Source organism: Pogoniulus pusillus, chromosome 13 (assembly GCF_015220805.1).
Source record: "Pogoniulus pusillus isolate bPogPus1 chromosome 13, bPogPus1.pri, whole genome shotgun sequence".
Classification (NCBI taxonomy): domain Eukaryota; kingdom Metazoa; phylum Chordata; class Aves; order Piciformes; family Lybiidae; genus Pogoniulus; species Pogoniulus pusillus.
This window is the reverse complement of record NC_087276.1, coordinates 8,161,967-8,184,885: the sequence shown is the minus strand read 5'-3', so window position 1 is coordinate 8,184,885 and position 22,919 is coordinate 8,161,967. Positions and strand designations below refer to the sequence as shown.

Below are 22,919 nucleotides of genomic sequence, written 5' to 3'. Positions count from 1 at the left end.
TCTTGCTATTGAAATTTTAGCCATGAGTGGGTAAAGTACAGCCTACATTTTAAGTACTTCCTTATGACTGGAAGACAAACCTCACACATGGCCTTTCCACCTCCTGTGAAAGCAAATGGTGTAGTTTAGAAGATCTGTAGATAAGCAAGCACACCTGAAACATCACTCTGTTTACAGCTCTGTGATCATCTCAAGTACCAAACTGAGTAAACCAGACACATCATGCCCAGTGTCCAGGCATCTTCTAGAATATGCACAGGGAAATACTATTACCTTCCAAAAGACTTTCACAGATGGCAAATCCAGCACTACTCAAACACAAATCTTTTTTATACAGCTTATCTATTGAGTCTTCTACTCAAAAGCATTCAGAGTTGTCCCACTGAAGAAAAAAAATCTATTATGCATACAGAAAAATTATTTCCATTCTCTAAGAGACAGGGAAAGCTTTACACATCCTCACTAATGCAAAGGCTAGAATCATGTTTCTGCCAACTTACTGCAAAAAAGCAGAAGGCAGAAGTGTTAATGTGTTCATCTGGCCACACATTTACAATCCTCCCCTAATTTTCTGAAGTTCAAAGATTTAAGAATAATTGTACATTCATCTAAAAACCTTCTTTTATTAACTTTGCCTCTCCTCCCATTCTATCCCAAATTAGAATTACAGAATGGTTTAGGTTGGAAGGGACCTCAAGGATTATCCAGTTCCAACTCCCTGCCACAGGAAGGGACACCTCCCACTAGAACAGGTTGTTCAAGGCCTCATCCAACCTGACCTTGAACACCTCCAGGGAGGGAACATCTACAACCTCCCTAGGCAACCTATTCCAGTGTCTCACCACCCTCACTGTGAAGAACCCTTTCCTAACATCTAGCTTGAATCCCTCCTATTACTCCTTTTCTTTCTTTTCCTGCACAAAAAGCAATGTAACAGTGGGTTTAAGATTTGGTCTCTAAAACTCAGTGCTTTACATGCATATATGCATACCTATGCGTGCAATGTCCATGCAAAGCTTCTAGCAGGACCTCAGCTGCTTTTCACACTACTGAATTCCCAAGGCATTATGTAAAAATTCCTGTGTGCACACAGTTTATTACATAAAGCACTCATCGGCTCACTCAGAGCTTCAGTTGACACTAGCTAAAACAAAACAGACATACAAGGTCAAAGTTGCATCCTCTCTGGCTATGTGACCAAGTCTGATGCAGCTGAAGAATAATTACACTTGTATTTCCTGTGTTTAAACAGTGCTCCTAATATTATGCTATTATAAAAAGGACAATGACATGAAACTCAGACTCTCACAAGCAAAAGAGCTGCTCAAGATATCTTTGTCTCCCTTCTCTATCGTGCTAAGTGTTTATGTGATCAAAGTGACCCATCCTTCATAATTACCTGCATAGACTGAACCTATCTTCACAAGGCAGTGGTGTGCTTGGCTCACTACAACTGTGCTGCTCGTGTGGTGGAATTTACTGTCAAGCTCTCAGTTTCATCCACCAGCTCTTTACAAATACTAACTTGATTCTCTACCATGTTATCGGGTTAACACCAATTCCTGGGCTTTACAAACAACAAAGAGTAGATCAAGAAGTGAGGGCCAAATGTTGAAGGCTTCTTTTCGGCTTATTTCTCATTTCTAAGTTCAGCTTTGTATTTGGCAGGTGCTGTCTAGCACTTCACTACACAATCACACTAAAATACTTGGAGAAAAACGTCAGAGCAAACTCAGATCTTTATTTGATCTTGTGCAGAAGTAACTTTGTGCTATGCCAGCACAGAATTACAGAAGCATTCAGATTGGAAAAGCCCCTTGGGACCACCAAGTCCAACTGATGACCCTACTCTGCAAGGTTCACATCCCCAAGCATCACATTCAAACGACCTTTAAACACATCCAGGGCTAAGGACTCAACCACCAACCTGGGCAGCCCATTCCATTCAGATCCAGCTGTTTCTCCTCTACTATCCAATTGCTAAATAACAGTGTCCAGCTCAGCTACAGTACCTGACCAAACAAGTGGTCAGGCTCAGTCACTGCTAATAGACCAAACGAATCAAAGTTTGGCATATCAGCAAGAATGTGATTGAATAAATGCTCACATAACTTCACAGGCATATCTGAGATTTTTCCAGGGTTTATCAATTGGTTGAGTTATCACAAGAACATCAAAAGGCACAGTCAAACAGCCAACAAATACCAAGTTTCAAGTTACTGCTTATATGTTAAGGAACATTTTTCCTAAGCACATGGAGTCCTGTGATTTTTTTCCCCATACCTGTTTTTAGTGTGAAAGTACAGTGCTGAGTGGCTTTTTAAATCCCAACTGTGGGAAATACTCCCTTTGGCCAATTTAAATTAGCAACACTATTGGGCATGAAAATAGAAGCCTGTGAAGCAAAATGACAAGCTTTGCTATCTGCATCCCTATAATTCATGGGAGGCTTAACACAAAAGATGCATATAAAGCTTTTCATTATGTACACGAGACACTTCTAACCTCCCAGCAAAACAGTGCTCAGTTTTCTAACTGTTCCTATTATGATTTCTTTAAGTTGTTGTCATTGCTGATAACTTCCATACTCTTTGCACAAACATTTTCTGATAAGATAAGAAGCATTTGCAGAGTATGTTTTCTCTCAGAGAAACTGAGTATTTATCTTCCCTTCAAGTTGTTCATTATCTGTATGTGGTGCTTTTCCACGTGGGACTTCTCAGTGTGATGGTTTCATGTAGTGAACACTGATTTAAGTTGTAAAGATGCTATGTTTCTGCTCTGAGCTTCTTATTTGGATAAGCAGTTGTCAAAAATGGAGAAGCTTCCCTTCGTCTAAGCTCTAGGCCTTACCAGGAGCATCAGAAAAACAGATTTTTCTTCAACTCTAACTCCATGCAGCAGTGCTGCTGGAGTAAAAGGAAAAAACAGTGCATCACATTCATTAAGTGTAGCTAGTACTGCCCACTGAAAAACAGGTTGGATGTGACCTCAAAAGACCATCCAGTCCAATCCCCCTGCCAGAGCAGTATCACCTAGAGTAGGTCACACAGGAACTCATCCAGGCATGTTTTAAACATCTCCAGAGAAGGAGACTCCACAAACTCTTTGGGCAGCCTGCTCCAGTGTTTTGTCACTCTCACAGTGAGGGTTCCAAGCTAAAGAGACCCAGTTCCCTCAGAAAGGAGATGTTTCACTGCCAAGAACATCTTTGTGGCTCTGTGCTGCACTCTTTGAAGCAGTTTCCCGAGGCCCTTCTTGAACAGAGGAGCCCAGAACCAGACATAATACTCCATATGTGGCCTCACCAGGGCAGAGTAGAGGGGAAAGAGAACCTTTCTTGATCTTCTAATATACCCCAGGAGACCACAAGTGCAACAGAGGACACCCGATTTTAGAATCATAGAACAGTTTGTTACCACTGAGTAACAAGAGGGATCAAATTCACATCAACTGGACTACAATGCAGCAGCAGAACTATGCCAAAGTGAGCAACAAGGTACGCTGAATTCCCTTCCTCCTGGATACTCCTTTTAAGTCCAGCTCAGCAGCAATGCAAAAAATGTAAGTTATTCCCTCAGAAGGGAAGTTTAATCATTTATAGGAGAACTACTGTCTCTAAACAAGTGCTCTGATTCTCACTTAACACTCCAAGAGCAGGCACAAAAAGCCTGCAGAGACCTGCAGCCTGTCACCCTACACAAAGCATGCTTGCTAAAGGTAGATTAAACAAATACTCCCAAAATCACACCGACTTAGAATCTCCCTGCAGTTCAAATGAGCTAAAACAGCTGGCCAGAAAAATAGACCAGTTTTCACCACGTTCTTAGGGCTGCTGTTTTACTGGCTTTAAAAATGCAATTTGCAGCATCTCACCAGAGGAAAAAAAGCCAATCTTACCGTACGACATCGAAACTTTGAACTGAATCATTCCAGAAATACTTCACGCTGTGATGTGTGAAATAGCGAATCTGCAAGGTCAACAGACAGGGAGAGCAAAGCTTAACACCTCTCTTCTGACTCCACTGCAAGCAGTGACAAAGTGAAATGAGAAAAACTAACACTTCCCTTTCAAAATCATCTTTAAAGCTTTCTTCAGTCTCCAGCACCAGGTCACTGAGAAAAAGATTTGTGCTCCTCCTCAAAAAGGAGTGTGATGGTTTTAGGATGTTACCTGCCCCCCCCTCCACTTTGGAAATCACCCAGACTAGACTCAGCCAGCTCTGGAAATATGAATGAAGCTTATATCTACAACTGGCACAATATACAAGCAGATATTTACAGTATATACACTTATATACAGAAATATACAAGGTAAAAGGTAATACAGAAACACAACAGCCCTCCCCAGAAGGGGCTCCCAACTGCCCCTTCACCTTCCCCCTATCCCTCTCAACCCTACCCCAGTCCCAAGGAAGAACAGAGGTTCGGCCAGGGGGTTAGGAAGCAAAGTGGATTAGTCCAAAATGGAGAATAAGGTTAGAGAGATGCAGCTCAGCCAGCAGCCCCATTGAGAGTGATTATCTATGTTTTTGTTTCTTGTTCCTATACATCTCAGCAAGCCTATGGGCAAAGTAGACATCACCATTGTTTTCCTTTTCACAGCCTGTGATCTAATCCTTCTCACCAAAACATTCCAGCCTATTTCAAACTAGCACAAGGAGTAAGACTTCTCCCTCACAGTGAGGCTCAGGTGCATCATACTGTGAGTATTTACTCTAGATATTACTTGAGATACTTGAAAAATCAGCCAGAATAGTACTGCAGGTTTACTTACAGGCAAGTATTTTTTCAAATCATTTTTATTCTCCTCTGCAGCAGATTCACAGAAATGAAGAGCATGGCCATTTGAAGCCTTGTGTACAACAGGGTTAGGATTCTCCAGAGGATTGGCTCTCAATGAAGGCATAACGCGAACCTTTGCACAAAACCATATCTTAAATTCATCCTTTAAGAAGAGGGGGAAAAGAATTAGTTGGTCGAAAGAGCACTGAAACAGCATTTTGCTATGATAGCTTTAGCAATAATTATCAACAACAGAGTAGCAGAGTCCACACACAACTACTGTGTCCAGTTCTGCGCCCCTCAATTCCAGAGAGATGTTGAGGTGATGGAACATGTCCAGAGAAGGGTGACAAAGCTGGTGAAAGGCCTGGAACACAAACCCTATGAGGAGAGGCTGAGGGAGCTGGGGGTGTGCAGCCTGCAGAAGAAGAGGCTCAGGAGTGACCTCATTGCTGTTAACAACTACCTGAAGGGAGGCTGTAGCCAGGTGGAGGTTGGTCTCTTCTGCCAGGCAACCAGCAACAGAACAAGGGGACACAGTCTCAAGTTGTGCTGGGGAAGTCTAGGCTGGATGTTAGGAGGAAGTTGCTGGCAGAGAGAGTGATTTGCATTGGAATGGGCTGCCCAGGGAGGTGGTGGAGTTGCTGTCCCTGGAGGTGTTGAAGAAAAGCCTGGCTGAGGCACTTAGTGCCATGGTCTAGTTGACTGGATAGGGCTGGGGGATAGGTTGGACTGGATGATCTTGGAGGTCTCTTCCAACCTGGTTGATTCTATGACTCTATCAGCTACCTGAAGAATACATTCTAAAAGCCTTTTCTTTTTTTTTTTTGCACTAGAAGTTTGGGCATTTTTAAACAATAAGTCACAGAATCACAGAACTTTAGATGCTGGAAGGGAGCTTCAAAGATCACCAAGTCCAACCCCTCCTGCCAAGGCAGGATCCCCCAGGGTAGTTCGCACAGGAATGCATACAGGTGGGTTTTGAAAGTCTGCAGAGAAAGAGACTCCACAACCTCTCTTCCAGGGCTCTGTCACCCTCACTGTAAAGAAGTTTCTCCTCATGTTGAGGTGAAACCTTCTATGTTACAATTTGTAGTTGTCACTCCTTGTCTTATTGCTGCCGACCACTGATGGCCCCAGCCACTTGACACCCATCCCTCAGATATTTGTACACCTTGATCAGATCTCCTCTCAGCCTTCTCCTCTCCAGACTAAACAGCCCCAGGTTTCTCGGTTGCTCTTCATAAGAGAGACGCTCACGTCCCCCAGTCATCCTCATGGCTCTCTGCTGGACTCTTTCCAGCAGGTCCCTGCCTCTCACAAACTAAGGAGCCCTTAACTGGACACAGTATTTCAGGTGTGGTCTCACCAGGGCAGAGCAGAGGGGGAGAAGAACCTCCCTAGACATGCTGAAAGTTAGGGGTTGGAAGGGACCTGGGAAGATTATCGAGTCCAAACCCACCCCTGCAAGGGCAGGATCACCTAGAACAGGTCACACAGGAATGCATTCAGGTTGGTTTTGAATGTTTCCAGAGAAGGAGACTCCACAATCTCTCTGGGCAGCCTGTTCCAGAGTTCTGTCACCCTCACAGTGAAAAAGATTTTCCTTTTCACATGGAATCTCCTCTGCCCCAGCTTGCACCCACTAACCCTTGTCCTATCATCAGACATCACTGAGCAGAGCCTGACTCTGCCCTCCTGACACTCGCCCTGCACATTTTTATCAACATGGATGAGGTCACTCCTCAGGCTCCTCTGCTCCAAGCTAAAGAGCCCCAGCTCCCTCAGCTTGTCCTCAGCAGGGAGATGTTCCACTGCCTTCAACATCTTCGTGGCTCTGTGCTGGACTCTTTCCAGCAGTTCCCTGAGGTTTTTCTTGAACTGATGTGCTCAGAACTGGACATAATATTCCAGATGTAACTTCACCAGGGCAGAGGGAAGAGGGGAAGAAGAATGTCTCCCAATGCCACCTGTCCTGTCACTGGACTTCTCTGAGAAAGAGCCTGGCTCTATCCTCCTGACAAGCAAAGACCTTCCTTTTTTTGGCCATGTCCTCTGCAAACAATGTCAGTTTTCCCATGTGGGCAGCAAAGCTATGTACAGTACCAAGCAGTACAGTTCTGCAGTGCTGCTTATCAGTCCTGCCTAGGTTGCAGGCAGGGATTTGTGTATTTCAAGAAACAGCAAGAGGCACTGCTACAAACTGAGCATCACATCCTCCTATAGACTTACAGTTGTTCTCAGCAGAACCACTTCACAGTCTTTAAGTGTAGTCCTTTTGCACGTTGCTTTCACACGCCACTGAGGCATCCAGTAGAGGAGGAGGAGAAGAAAGCCACCAGAGCAGATCACTCCTACAGTAACTAGCACCAACCTCCAACGACACAGATCATAGCCATAGATCTCCTGCATGGAAACAAAGAAACAAAATTAGGCACAATGACATTCTCCATTAGCCTGCTTCAGGAAGTCAACATGGATTTTTTCATAGAGTATGGCATTTAAAGCTTGTTTTCTGAAGGAAGATTTTACAAACCTAACATAAGATGGAGCAGCAGCAAAAAACAAACATTGTTTTGCTCAACCAGAAATGCAAACACCAGTCAAAGCCTGACAAAGGCAGGACATCAGTACTGATTAAATCATTTCAGTGAAAGACCTGTCTCCCTCCTGCACCATCCCCTATGAATTCAGGTTGCCACACAACCTGTTTTAACCCTCATTAAATACCCAAATTTTTGCCTGTGACACAGCACAGCACTGAGGAGTAAAAGCAAATGTGGGTTTATCACCTGCTGATTTTGCCACAGTAGCATTGGATTAGGTAGTGTGCATAGTTTGGAATAACTGGTGCTAGCAAAGTCACAGAACCATTCAGGCTGGAAAAAAAACTTGGGATCATCAAGTCCAACCATCACCCCTACTCTGCAAAGTTCAGCCCTGAACCATATCCCCAAGCACCACATCTAAACGACCTTTAAACACATCCAGTGCTGGTGACTCAACCACCTCCCTGGGCAGCCTGCTTAGACTTTCTAAACAAGCCTGCAAACACATTTATCAAATACTACATTTTAGTAGAGAAATTGACTTAATCTGCCTGCCATTTAGCAAGAATGCTACTGTGAAACATCAGAGACCACAAGCCACACAGTCAAGGGTCCTGTATCTTGCAGCAGCTGGAAAAAGTCCACAGAGTGTTAAATGTATCTTGGTCAATGGCAAGCACCAACTTAATCTGATGACAGCCAGGAACAGAAAATAGGTCAGTGACCTACTACATTGTGTGCTACATCCCTGAGTTTCACATTACATCATTAGATGTATTAGATGCATTTCCTGCTGCAAAAAGGCAGTGAAGTTTCCCATTGAGTCCTATCCACATTGTTCATATTGACACCAACGTCTTGCAAAGTTTTTGGTACATTTCACTGAACAGTATTAGAAATTGTTTAAACTCCTAAGAAAAGGCTTGTCAACAAGTTTGCTTTGTAGCCTTCTCAGCTGACAAGAAGCAGATACAAAATCCTTTCTCTCTGTGATCCACAAACACTGGAGCAACTACCACTCGCTACCAGTAAAAACAGGTGGGTGAAAAACAGTGGAAGAGGTGAATGCTTCTTTTGGGGCAAACCAACATCTCTGAAAAGGCTTTCAACACAACCATTCCTTATCCAAGACTAGATTTCTTCATACCAAGTATTATCAAGGATAACCTTTTAAGATTGCTGAACTGCTTTAAACTGAGACATTCCACTTCCTGATGTAATATGTCATATTTAGAGGAAAATAAAACATGAAAATGTGTTTTTTTCATTATGTAAAAATAGATGAACAGTGTTCATTACCATCTCATCTTCCTCTGCTTTATTGACAAATTTCTTCTCTTCTTTCTCCATGTTTAGTATGATATGGAGCTTCTCAACTTGAGATGTGGAAGACCTTTAACAACAAAAGATTTACAAACTGAAACAACATGACTGATGTAAGTATTAGGCTGGTTTGAGTTATCTGTATGCACTGACAGAACTAACACTGACAATACAGTAATACAGATCTTAAAACTGCACTGTAACAAGTTTTCAGCAGTAACAATTCAAGGAGTTCTAGTAGAGCCTTAAGACTGAACATTGGATGAATACAAGTAGACTATTGCAGAAGCAGCAGGCTTTAAAGGAGGGAAGGGGGTTTGTAGCAATTTAACTTGGTTATATTCTACATGCAGCAAGCATTTTTCAGTACATTCTACAAACTTCACAATGGAAACAAATTAAACACGTTAAAAAAAAGAGCTTAAGTAGGTCAAGATTGCACATTTTTACCATTCTATATATAATAGCTCCAGCCAGATGCTTTCAGAAGCCTATCTTTGAAAAGAAAACACATTGTACCCTTGAAATGTGCATTTGTCATCTGAGCAGAGAATTGTATCCTAAAAATGTTTAGTCCCCAGTTCAATGTTTCTAAATCAAGACACATTTAACAGTTAGCTTTTTCTTTCCAATTCTTTCACCATTCTGTTTGTATCAATGGATTCATTTGTTACTGTAAATCTCTCATAGTTGCAAATCCTGAGAGGTGCTTGGAGGACAGATTATGATCACAAGTTACATGAATAGGAGAAGGCATGAAATAATACCAAGCTGTCTGTTTTGATAGGGAGTAACTATAAACCAAAGGCTACAACATACTATGAGGTTCATTAGAAGTTTCAACATAGCATAAACAAAGAAAAATCAAAGCCACCAAGTCAAAAACTCACATATTTGAAATTCAAACTGCACCTAACCTTCATTAATTATAAAGGATTCACAATTTGTAATCAATGCATCTGTACTATACTTCCACAGCACCACCACCCATAGTTAAACCCACTGAATAGCCAGCACTTGCCAATGGATTGACTATCACCCTCTGCACTGACATTACAGAGCCTTTATCTTTATTTACTGCACATATAAATCTCTCAGGAGGCACCACTTAATACCACAGCATACAAGAAGTCCTCAAGTATTAAGCAGTGGCTGGTCACAGCACAGTTAATGTAATGGTCATTATTCAGACAGAAAGCTGGTACAAAAACAAAAACCAAAGCCACAAGGTAAAAATCCACTTCATCTCAGCCATTCACTGAAAACTAGGATGCCATTCATTAAAATACTTTGTGATAAAAGCAAAACACAAGAAACAAAGCCACAAGGTGAAAATTCACTTCACCTCAGCCCTTCACTGATAACTATGATGCCATTCATTAAAATACTTTGTGATAAAAGCAAAACACAAAAAACAAAGCCACAAGGTGAAAATTCACTTCATCTCAGCCCTTCACTGAAAACTAGGATGCCATTCATTAAAATACTTTGTGATAAAAGCAAAACCATTACCAAGCTCTTTGCTGTCTAAATCCCCAAGACTTTCACAAATCAAAACACCAAGCTCCGAGTCAGAGCCTCCCACAACCAGCCCCTGGATCCATGCACTTAAATACAGCAGCAATGCCAACTTCAAAAGGTCCTTCCTCCCAACTCCTGCACTTTGTCAGCATCATCACATCCTCACGTGTTTTCTGCAAGCTACCACCTCCTTTCCAACCAAGCCAACAAATCAAGCACAAACTCAAGAGAGAAGACATCTATTACTGACCAAACCTGATTATCCTCAGGAAGCTATTCCCACTGCTGAACAATGTCCTAGTGGAAGAAGCACACCTGAAAGCACAAATACTTCTGTTACTGCAGATTAACTTGGTAATTCAGCCTTGTTTGTTACACCAGTTGTGCCAAGTTCTAAAACACATTTTAATACAGATTGCTACTCTTCTTCACTGAACAGTATCTTGAGGGGGGAAAAAAAGTATATATGTGTGTGTTTGCTTATTTTTATATGTAAATAAATATATGAAACTGGTTAGCATTTGTCCTAAACCTACCGAGAACAATCTTCAAACTACTAACAACTTTATTACAACAATGTGCACTACATTTTCAATCGAGAAATCATGCAGCCAGGCAAAATGTTGTGTATTTACAGATTGTACTTCTAAGAGAGTTCAAAGCCTCAGGAGAGAATTTTTAGATTTCTTATACTTGAACTAGCCTGCTCTCAAACAAAACTTGCACCTTCCCACTATAGCGTACTGCAACATCCAAAACAGTGCCTGCAGGCAAAACTCTGACCTTGGTGAACGACTACACTTGATACAGGACCAACTGCACTTGACAGAGGAAAGGACCAGAAGGCAAAACAAATGCAAATAGCCTCAAGAGCAATAATTCCCAACTAAGATTTCCACATGGCAAACATGTCAGAACAGGCATCTTATCGGACACTGAAGCAGCGTGAGGAAGAAGTGCAATTCTTCACTGTAGGGCTGCTCCACAGCTAGGAAGGAGTGTCAAGCTGCTACTCTGATCAAGCATGAAGGGAAATCTCAGCACAGAACATGAGTAATAATTCCTATGATTCAATGAGTTCTTTGAACAGCTGAGCAGAATCACAAAGGGAATACATGAGGAACATTAGAAGACTATTTTTTACTTGAATCATTAGCTCTATCTGCATTATTTTACACAGACTCATTGACTGAACAACCTTCCACTAACACACACACACTCCTCAGTATTTCATGTGCTGCCTATAATTTTCCATATTCAAATCTCTAAACTTAGAAAATATTAGAGATCTGTTCTTATTCGATGGGTCATGAAAATCATTACTCTCCAGCAACAAAAACCAGCACTCTGTCTCCAATATTTTCCTTTTTGACACATTAGCAGCCCAAGCTCATTATCAAGAGTGCAAAGGCATAACTGCTTCGGGTTTGTTTCTCATTGCCCTGCTGAAACTTGGGGTTGAACACCCCCACCACCATGGTCACTACAGCTGCACTCTTTGGAGCTGACTTTGGCTACTGGGTCAGAATGAACAAACAAAACAGCATCTCACCAGTTCAGAAAATACTTCAGTGGCCTGTATTTGATCTTTACTTGCTTTTATAATATTCAAACCTTGACTTTTCAGCCTACAATAGAGTATGACATTTTATTAGTACTCCAACTGAAGTAAGGTTGAAAGCCACTCAACAAGAAGCAACATGGAAATACTCAAATATAAAGTGCCTTTGATGCAAGGGCTACTACTCAGCCTCTCTCCAGCACAAGTGAATAGATAGAAAAGTCCTTTCCTTCCTTCAAATAACTGAAAATAGCAACCAAAAAACACTATTTGTTCCTTTTAAAGAAAGGAGCCAAAACCAAAGGAGATTCTGAAAGTTACTGTTGCTCCACTTACAGAATTTTTGCTCATTAAACTACTGCTGTACCAGCTAAGCATATTCTAGAGTTAGAAAGTATCAAAAAGATCTGTAAAGGAAATGCTCTTTGCTACTAAGAAATAAGTCACTCCCAAAACTTCAGAACACAGGTATAAACTTAAAGGATGTAGCCAAAAGCTGCAGAGTCTGAACTTAAGTTCTTCTAAGAGCACACAACTGAATCACAAGTTTAAACAGTAGATCTGCAACTTTGGGAGGAAAAAAATATATATAAAAATCAAGTTAAATTCCATTAGCTATTTGCCTCTGTCCTGAATCATTTATTGCTATCAGTAGGACAGCACCTGCAGTTTCAGATACAAGATGATATTATTTTGGAGCTCAAGCAGATCATAAGTTGGATCACTGCAGAAATTACAGCAGTGTACAGACCATAGATGTGTCTGCCACAGCAAAGAAAATGCTGCACCTTTTGTGAATTACTGCAGTATTTAGTTGCTGATCTAGCCTGCCTAAAGACACCAAGCAGATCTTCCAAAATATTTGCAGGCAATAAACAATCATAACAAAGGTATGAAAGGTACAAGCAAACCCATGGCATATTTATTGAAGAAAATGTTGTTAGTGAGCCACAGTAAGGCTCTGCATGCCTGAAGAGTTCTGCAAGCCTTGCTTTCCAACTACCAGCTCATCTGAAATCAGTTTTTAGTTTCAGCACAAATTTTAGCCTTTTAGTTTGATTTTGGAGGTGGGAGGCAGGGAGAACTTCCCTCTGTTCTCCTCAGCATTTTTCTCCAGGTTACATATCCCTTGCAAAGTAAGTCTGCTTGGGCATACACACATTGCTGCCTTTACTTTATCCTTCCAGTTTTCTAGTTTAAATAGAAGATTCAGAATTTCAAGAGAAAAATTCCAAGGTCTAGAAATACTACAGCTCCAAAAGAAGAAACTTTTCAGACCTCCCAGAGTCACTGGGTAATTTAGACATCACATTTCTCAGATGAAGATGTAATATTGACAGCTGAAGTCTTCCTATGTCTATGCATTTAAAACCCAGCAAGTTCTCACACATGCTTATGCCCTGTCGTCATTTGTCTGCTTAAAATAAACAAGTAAATAAACTTACAAACTTGTATGTTAAACATTCCCTGGTTTACTCCTTTCAGATGTGTAAAAATCCTGAGATAACTGAAAGAGTTTCTCTTACCAACAAGCAGTCCAGCAGCTGTCCTCTGCACTTGCTTTTGTTATCATGAGTTAGCGAGGCAGTTCTTAATAACTGAGACTCTATCTACAAGGGAAGTCCTGACAAATGAACTATTTTGTCTGAAATCTAAAAAAAGTCTCCAAGGGCTTTTCAAACTGTTATCAAAAGATTACCATATCAAAGAAAATTTGGCACTGCTTGGAATGCCTTTTCCCCCCCCCCCCCCCCAATGTTTCTTTTTTTTCCCTTTTCCCTCCAGTGTGGCCAAACAATTGCAGGACTGTGGCCGGGCTGGCCGGAGGCTGCGCTTCCAGGCACCAGCCGCCTGGTCAAGCTCCTGCTATTCAACCCCCAAAAGCCTCACTGGGAGCCTGCAGACAGTTTCAGGTCTATGCACAAGTTCTGATACTATCTGCCCCATAAGCTTCTGACCAAGCCCTTCCTCATATTTACAGCTGTGGCGAGTGAGGACAGCAATATTCACTTTGAGGAGTTTATGGATGCCAAAGGCAGCTAAGAATTTCATTTCTCACTCTCAGCAATTAACAGTTTGTCACAGAGAATAATGAAGCAATCACATACTGCCTTTGAGATGCTATAAAGCTGCTGGCCACTGCTCAAACTATGCAGAAGATATTTTGCTGCACAAAGCAAGGATCAACCAACACCACCTCGGTAAGAACACGAAGGGCAGGCAGAAAAAGTGAGACACGAGGCTGAATTTTAAAGCCACTTATGTGCAGACATTAATGCAGGTCAAACTTTCTCAGCTCCCTATGTAACCACTGTCATTACATAAACCAAGCACTGTCAACTTTTTGGATCTTAATTCTCTTCCTATAAAATAAGAAATGGCTGATCTGTCCACAAAAAGATAAATGACACAGATCAAACATCAATCGAATTCCTATAATCTCATCTAGTGTCTGAGTGAGCAGGTTGGCTCTCCTGAGTCCAAGAGGATGTGTTAAGGGATCTTTAAGGGCTACTCAAAGACTGAAAGCCCTTTTCAGAACTTACTTACACTAAATACAGCCTCCATTAAAGATATTTCACAGCTCTGGAGTTGAAAATTTTCTAAATAGACTGAAGCTACTGCAATCTTTCAGGTTTATGCATTCAAAAATCTTCTGTTCTTAATAGCAGGTAGTTCCTGTTGCACAGCAGACAGATAGCTTATTCAATTTTATTCTGACTAGTTATCAAAACACACAAAAAAACCCCTGGTTTATTCTGAAAATAGAAAGACAAATATTATTTCAGTCACTCAGAAATTAAACGTTCCTGCACTTCTGAGGTATACTCTTAACCCTTTATCACAAGAGGGAATCACCCTTGCTAGAAAGGTAACAGGTCTTACAATGACAGCGTTTAGCACCAGGACTTACTTGTGTTTTCACAAGTATCTGAAAGAGGCCTACAAAAAAAATGGGGAGGGACTTTTTAGGCTCTCAGGGAGTGACAGGACTAAGGGGAATGAAGCGAAGCTGGAGATGGGTAGGTTCAGGCTGGACGCGAGGAGGAAGCTGTTCAGCATGAGAGTGGTGAGAGGCTGGAATGGGTTGCCCAGGGAGGTGGTTGAGGCCCCATCCCTGGAGGTGTTTAAGGCCAGGCTGGATGAGGCTGTGGGCAGCCTGCTCTAGGGTAGGGTGTCCCTGCCCATGGCAGGGGAGTTGGAACTAGGTGATTGTTGTGGTCCCTTCCAGCCCTGACTGATTCTATGTGTTCCAGGAACACATCATTTCCACACAATGAGAGCAGTTATCAAACCAAGTTTGTTTCTCCCACACAAAATAGTAAAGTTTTCAGCATTCATGCAACGGACCTACAGGCAATAAGCAATTGCTGTGCATTCACACAAACCCAACTCTTGCTCAGTCTCCACCATACTGTCAGTTATGACATCAGAAATTGAGTTAAGTACTCAACCTACAAGAGCAATAGCAGGTTGGGAAGAGGTATGAAGGTATGTTCTGAGAACACAGTTTCAAAATTCATCTGAATTCTTAGGATGAAAATGCAGACTGGGCAACTGGTGCCCATTAGCAGAAAAGAACAACAGTAAATTGTACACAGCAATAGCCAAAGTGGGGGGTTGTGCCTCTGTAGAAGCCAGCTTGCCGTATCACTCTATGAGGGCTGTCCATCAGGTGCACCACAGAAGCACTTGGTACAGCCAAGGAAACGGTGCTTTGAAAGGTATTTCTGCACTAATACCTTAGGCCAAATGCCAGAAGTTGCTCTGACTATCAAGTATATTCCAAAATTTGAATGTTATAATAGACTCATGGTCATACAAAACAAAGTATCTCTCTCATCTAGCTACTAGCAGTAAAAAATACTGAAAACGCTTCTTCAGAGTTATTGCAGAAGTATGAAGAACTCTTTTCCCCAGACCACAGAAATGGTTCTCAGCAGGAAAAGGAAAAAAAAATAGTCTGTTCTTGACTGAAGATCACCTTTGCCATCCTGCCAGTGAAACCTCCCGGGCTGCACAACAATACATCGCTTTCAACACGTGTGTAATATTTAATCTGATGTTAGAACTGCCAACAGCTGACAAAAGAAGTTCTAGGTACAGCTCAAAGGACCACGCTCTAGAAAAAGCACATTTCTTAATGGAGCTACAAAAATAGAAGGAAAACTCTTATCAGCTATTACTACTTGAAATTACAGCTCCTGCCCATGCCAACTGCCAAGGAGTTCCACACACAATACCTGAAAAGCAGAATCTAAGAATGCTGACTTCATTCAAACTGTGCTGCACCCATAAAGATACAAGTCTAAGATGATGGATTTTTTTTTTTCAAAGAGCAGACTTTATTTTCAAGCCACATCACAAAAAATGCTGCACACTTTAAAAATCAATCATACAAAAAAAAAAGGGGGGGGGGGGGGGCAAAACAAAAAAGACAAGCAGCAAACTTGAACATTTCAAGCTTCCAAGAGCTGAAAACAAAGCTTCTACCCATAGTGCCATGGACAGAAGTTCCACATTTACATTCCAATCCTTTTTTACATAAGGAGTCCTATTTCACCACCTATGAAAATAAGCTGCTATTTCCTAGAAATTTCTCCACTGGATGCTTTTCAAAAGGTTGACTGAACCTGCAGTCACTGAAAGTGGTTTGGTTTAGGCCATTTTTAAACAGATGTGCAGTAACCAATGTCAGGAGTTGATTTTAAAGCCTGTAAGAATGTCCTGTTAAAATCTACAATGTACCATCTTGTCACCAAAGAGTCTGCTAATTGGATCCATCCATCCCCTCCTCAGTGCGAATATCTCCTGAAAGGAAAAGGCTTCCAACATTCTTCTTTATGCTTTCTTACAGTCTTCAAAAGGAACTCAACACATGTGTGCCTCTGTGAGGCACTTCTGCACCTCTTCTGTGCACCACTGTTGCCCCACCGACGTGACAATTTCCACATAGTGCCTAGGACCACTGCAGTGATGTAGGGCAAATGGGATTACACTACACCCTGCGCTTAGATTGCTCCATCTATCTGAGCTGCAGCACAACATGAGAGACTTCCCAACACCACGGTGAGAGTGCCTGTCTCCATCGCTAAGTCATGTCATTCAAAGGCCACTTCAAAACTGAAACTGATCACTTGGCATCTGATCTCCAGACTTCTGGCTAAATCACAAAATTAACCAGGTTGGGAAAGACTTTCAAGATCATCGAGTCCAACCTATCACCCAACACCTTTTAGTTAACTAAACCACGGCACTAAGTGCCTCAATTCAGTATCCTTTTCAACACCTCCAGGGACGGTGACTCCACCACCTCCCCGGGGCAGCCCATTCCAATGCCAATCACTCTTGATGTGAAGAACTTCTTCCTAATATCCAGCCTAAACCTGACAGGGCACAGCTTAAGGCTGTGTCCCCTTGCTCTGTCACTGCTTGCCTGAGAAAAGAGACCAACCCCCACCTGGCTACAGCCTCCTTTTCAGTAGTTGCAGGTCTGCCCTGAGCCTCCTCTTCTCCAGGCTGGTGGCTTATCACAGTTTTATGATCATAAGAAACAAAGATCATCAAATTTCACTCCAACATGCACTTGGAGCAGCCAATACCTAGCTTTAATTTAGCTGTAAAGCTTTCAGTATTATTTTAACATGCCAATATCTAGGCAAGTTTGCAGCCCAGACTGCAAACACAAATGATACTCTCCTTGAGACAGGCTTTCGATCTGAGACTCGGACCTCACATGAATGGATGCTGATACAGTTTACAGCTCTCCAGTATCTTGTGGCTGAACTCTTACAAAGTTATCCACATAATGTACAATAAATGATTGGGTAAGGTATACAAGCTAAGAGAACCATGGAAGATCAAAAATCCTCTAGTTATATTTTGAAAGGAGTTGAGGGTATAATTTGTACTCCAAACAAAGCTTAACACTTTAGTCAACTAACCAAGCTCTAACAATAAGAATGACATAATAGTTTAATGAATACATGGAAATTTTACAAGTATACCAGCTAAATTTTAACAAAGCCCTCCACTCAATACCTATTTTATCACTTCCCATCTTGGGCTTTCTGTTATAATACAAGCTTTTGTTTCTGTGTTTAGGCTTAAGGAAGACCATTGTATCCAACAATCACCAAACCAAAATTGTATTTACATTTGTAGAGTGTATTCTTTGTGAAGTATACTTTTTGCACACTGGAATAGCAATTGCAATGTTTACAGTAGAATATGTACTACATTAAGGAAAGATAATTCTGCATCTAGCAATAAACTCTGCAGTATAGCTCTTGATAAAGTACTATAGCCAATACTATACCCAAAACTTACTCCTGAACTCGTCTTCGAGTTTTCATGAGCACTTGATTTATATAAGAGCACATGCATAAGGTGAAGATACATTACAAGAGGATTTAGGAACACAGTCATTCACATCAAGGACAACCAGCCAAGTGCTTCACCACCTAACCTTCCCAGCATCTCATTTCATCTGATTTCTAGCAGCATCTGTTCACATGAGCAAAAAACTTCGTCTGATAAATCAAGCACTGAAAGTCAAAATTGTCCCAGGTTTGTTCCCACTCTCAGGCAGACAGAAATACAGTCTTCCCTTGTTTCCTTTTTAGATTTCTGGATCTTCTACCTGGCTGCCATGGGGGAAAGAAGACCTGTCCCACAGTCAGGGAATCCAAAAAAGCATATGTTTGTTTTAGATGCTTATTGTTTCTTTCCTCTTTTGGAAGCCATTCAGGTTAGGACTCACAGACTTTGACAATGGGGACAATGAAATGTTTTATTTATGCTTGGAAGAGAAAGTTGAACTGTTTCAAATACTTTGGGTAAGGCATGGTGCCATTACACCCAGCGTGAGCTTTCAATAGCCAAGCAGTGAAGCCGTTTCCAAGACGTTCCTTTCTTGCATGGGGCCTGAACTTTAGACTCAGTCCTTCTATTCGACTAAATAACCAAGACTATTATGGTTAGATAATGAAGATGGCAAAGATGCCCCATCCCAGCATCAAGAGAACCACAAGTACTCTAGCAGAGAACTGGGAGTCTGAAGACCCAGATCCAGCAACAATGGGTCCTTTCAAGGAAGCATTTCCCCTCAGGGGCTGTGCCAAGAGCCCAACCTTTCCTGTGTGGCTGCCGCCTTATTGTGCAATGTAGAGTATCTGCTTCCTGGGATATATTTGCTTTTGTAGTATGGATGCTCAGTAAAAGGAGGCAATGACTTTTTTTCCTCTTCCCCTAAATTTTTTGCAAAATATTTCTGAGGTTACCATAAGAACATTTGAATCAAATTTCTATTTGCCTACAAGGAGATCATCACATCTGAATCAAAATTCTCTCTGCCTACAAGGAGATCATCACATCTGAATCAAAATTCTCTCTGCCTACAAGGAGATCATCAAGCACAACCAGACTCATCACTAGATGAACTTTCCTCTTGAAGTCAGACATTTGTCTCCTCAAAAGCAAATACAGTTGGCACACAGCTAAGACTACAGCACAGGTAAAGAATACCCCACAAGCAAACTATCTGCTTTAACATCTTTTTCTTTCCCACTGTAGCTTCAAATTAGTATCTTCCATTGATCTCAGCAGAGCATTCTGAGGCAAAGCAGCAATATTTCTGCAAACTTAGAAATTCTTCAAGTTCAACTATGCAACTGTTAAATGCACACAGAATACCTTTCAGATCTGCAGAAACAGCACAAATTGTACTTGCTTCTAAAAATGTATTCTCTAAGAAAATGTATACATGTAAAACACAGAATGGTTTGGGTGGGCTAGAAGGGACCTCCAAAGGTCATCTACTCCAACTTCCTCTGCAGTAAGCAGGGGCATCCTTCCTAGATCAGGCTGCCCTGGGCCCTGTTGAGCCTCACCTTGAATAGCTCCAGGGATGTAACCTCAATCAACTCCCTGGGAAACCTGTTTCAGTGTTCCACCACCCTCATGGTAAAGAGCTTGTTCCTAACATCCAAGATAAATCTACTCTTCTCTAGTTAAATTAGTTAAACTTCAGCACTCAAACCTAAATTTTACTATGGTTATGGAAACACAGTTTTAAACAGTCATAACAAATTGATACAAAGCATTAAGTGTAGTAGCATATTCACTTAGCTTTCCTTGAAGTTATTCTCATCCACCTCTTCCTGTGTGAAACCAAACCAGAAGTGCCATACATGACAAACTGCTAAAGCTCTAAACATTGTACAACCCCATTTTAAAAAATCAAGTTAAAAGGTTGGACAGAAGATTTTCACACAATTGAAGATGTCAACCAGAAAAGTTTATTTGCATTGGTCAAATTCTAATAACGGAGAAGGGCAACAAAGCTGGTGAGGGGCCTGGAGCACAAATCCTACGAGGAGAGGTTGAGGGAGCTGGGCCTGTTTAGCCTGGAGAAGAGGAGGCTCAGGGGTGATCTTATTACTGTCTACAACTACCTGAAGGGGCATTGTAGCCAGGTGGGGGGTGGCCTCTTCTCCCAGGTAACCAGCAATAGAACAAGGGGACACAGTCTCAAGTAGTGCCAGGGTAGGTATAGGCTGGATATTAGGAAGAAGTTCTTCACAGAGAGAGTGATTTCCCATTGGAATGGGCTGCCCAGGGAGGTGGTGGAGGCACCGTCCCTGGGGGTCTTCAAGAAAAGACTGGATGAGGCACTTAGTGCCATGGTCTAGTTGATTGGATAGGGCTGGGTGCTAGGTTGGACTGGATGATCTTGGAGGTCTCTTCCAACCTGGTTGATTCTATGATTCTATGATTCTCTCTGTGTCCATTAATAGAAGTTTCTCAAAGACAAGAGAACAGACTTAAAGGACTAAGTAACACTTAATGTCTCCATGCTTCTAAGAAGCTTTGACTCATGTCCATCCCATTACCATGTCCCTACCATTCAGAACAGGCCCACAAACCAAGAAAAGCTTTGGAGATTCAGTAGAATTATCCCTTAAAAGACTTCTACAATCCATGAAGTTGTACACTGAGGAAGGTGGGATTGTTTAGCCTGGAGAAGAGGAGGCTCAGGGGTGACCTCATTGCTTTCTACAACTACCTGAAGGGAGGTTGCAGCCAGGTGGGGGTTGGTCTCTTCTCCCAGGCAACAAGCAATAGAACAAAACACAGTCCCAAGTTGTGCTGGGGAAGGTCTAGGCTGGATATTAGGAGGAAGTTGTTGGCAGAGAGAGTGATTGGTATTGGAATGGGCTGCCCAGGGAGGTGTCACTGTCCTCGAAGATGTTCAAGACTGGCTGAGGCACTTAGCGCCATGGTCTACTTGATCGGACAGGGCTGGGTGCTAGGTTGGACAGGATTATCTGGAAGATCTCTTTGGACCTGGTTTATTCTATGATTCTATACAAACTCATAGCAGCCTCCTACAATACCTTTCATCATTGCTTTAAATAGCTGAATCTAAATGATACTTTGCAGTGCTTGTGTACCTCTTGGGAATGATTTCCACAGCATCAGCAGTGGGAGACATCTTCTGTATAAAGGGAACAGACTGAGAAAATCTGACATGTGATCCCCCTTCAAATGCTGCAATCTTCTCAGCACTGATGACAGTTACAAAAGGTCCTCAGGCTTGCTTCTCCCAGGAAGCAATGGCTTTTGGTCATCACTCCTTCATCACACAACTAACTTCTGTACTGCACACTTACCTAAAAGGAGAAATTCTCCTCGGACACACCACGTCTAGAGCAGTATTTACATCCACGTTTGAGTTACCTCTGTAGAGGTTTATTTCTTTCCTATCTCATTTAACACTGCCAAGAGATGTCACTGTATCCATCTTCTCTGATGTAAGGAAAAAATGAGTTCTGTTAAAAGCAAGACTGAAAGGATTTTCTCAAGCCTTGACTTCACTACATGAAACATGATCATTAAATTCATAAGCAGCCTCTTTTCAGATCCTTTTAGGTCTCCCCATTAGCAGCATTTTTTAATAGAAGCAAGGTGGAAACAGAGATTAAGTTTCTAAAGCACCCTTAAGGACTACCAGGATCTTTCACACACATTAATTGTGTAAGCAGCTTTTGTTCTGCACCCTTGGAATGAAAGTGTGGCCCAAGCGAAACAGTCCCTGAATGGTCAGATCAGATGTGCACTTAGTGCAGCATTCTGAAGAGCAGCAAGGAGATGTCAAAGGTGCAGTCCTATGATGGTAATTCACAGTGGACTCTCCAAGTCCAGGGACTTCCAGTTCAAATCCCCTTTCATCTTATTTAATACCAAGTAGATTTTTCTTCATTTTTTATTATGCCAGGGCACATTTTAAGCTTGCCAATGTCCTGGAAAGAACTCCCAAATTCATGGGGAAGCATCTTTTATTTTGAAACTACATCTACTAGTTTCAGCTGAAGCTTTCTACTTGTTGGATTTAAAGGGGCACTGAAAGCCATGCTTTATTTACTCCCTCTCTGCCACCCACGAATCTTCTATAAACTGTTTTATTCCATACCCTTTATTCCTCTCCTCTCCACGCAAAAGGAGTTAACAGCTTCCCTTACACAGCTCATTCCATACTTTCACAGCATCTTTCACAGTTCTGCTATGTATCTAACACATTAATGCCACAAAAATTAGGTAAGTAGCAGACTACACAAACAGCTAACTAAAATCAGTTGAAAATATCTTTTCAAGCACAGAAGTGTGCATTTACTCTCATACATACTCAGGCTTTACAGATAAGAGAAGTCACACATTTCCTAGAACCACCTGTCAAGTGTACTGTCCTGCACCTTGGGAGCAGTAACTCCATATATCATAGGGTAGGGACTGACCTGCTGGAAAGCATTTCTGTGGAGAAGGACCTGGGAGTGCTGGCGCACAAACAGCTCACCATAAGCCAGCAGTATGTCCTTGTGGCCAAGAAGGCAAATGGTATTCCAGAGTGAGTTAAGATTGTGGCCAACAGGTCAAGGGAGGTTCATCTGCCCTGCTACTCTACTCTGATAATAGAATCATAGAATCAACCAGGTTGGAAGAGAACTCCAAGATCATCCAGTCCAACCTATTTAACGGCCGTAGCCAATCAACTAGGCCATGGCACTAAGTGCCTCAGCCAGGCTTTGCTTCAACACCTCCCAGGAGAGTGATTCCACCACCTCCCTGGGCAGCCCATTCCAATGCAAATCACTCTCTCTGCCAACAACTTCCTCCTAATA

General features: G+C 41.9%; 1 protein-coding gene across 6 annotated transcripts in view; it reads right to left on the bottom strand.

Moving 5' to 3' along the window:
- ATP13A3 (ATPase 13A3) overlaps positions 1-22,919 on the bottom strand; it is a 90,411-nt gene that overhangs the window by 42,444 nt on the left and 25,048 nt on the right. For all 6 annotated transcript variants that reach the window (XM_064152900.1, XM_064152899.1, XM_064152902.1 and 3 more), the window contains 4 exons: positions 8,634-8,727; positions 7,018-7,191; positions 4,778-4,948; positions 3,901-3,971 (listed from right to left, as the gene is read on the bottom strand). In XM_064152900.1, coding sequence (XP_064008970.1) covers positions 3,901-3,971; positions 4,778-4,948; positions 7,018-7,191; positions 8,634-8,684 — 467 coding nt within the window. In that variant the 5' untranslated portion in view covers positions 8,685-8,727. The remainder of the gene's footprint in view (positions 1-3,900; positions 3,972-4,777; positions 4,949-7,017; positions 7,192-8,633; positions 8,728-22,919) is intronic.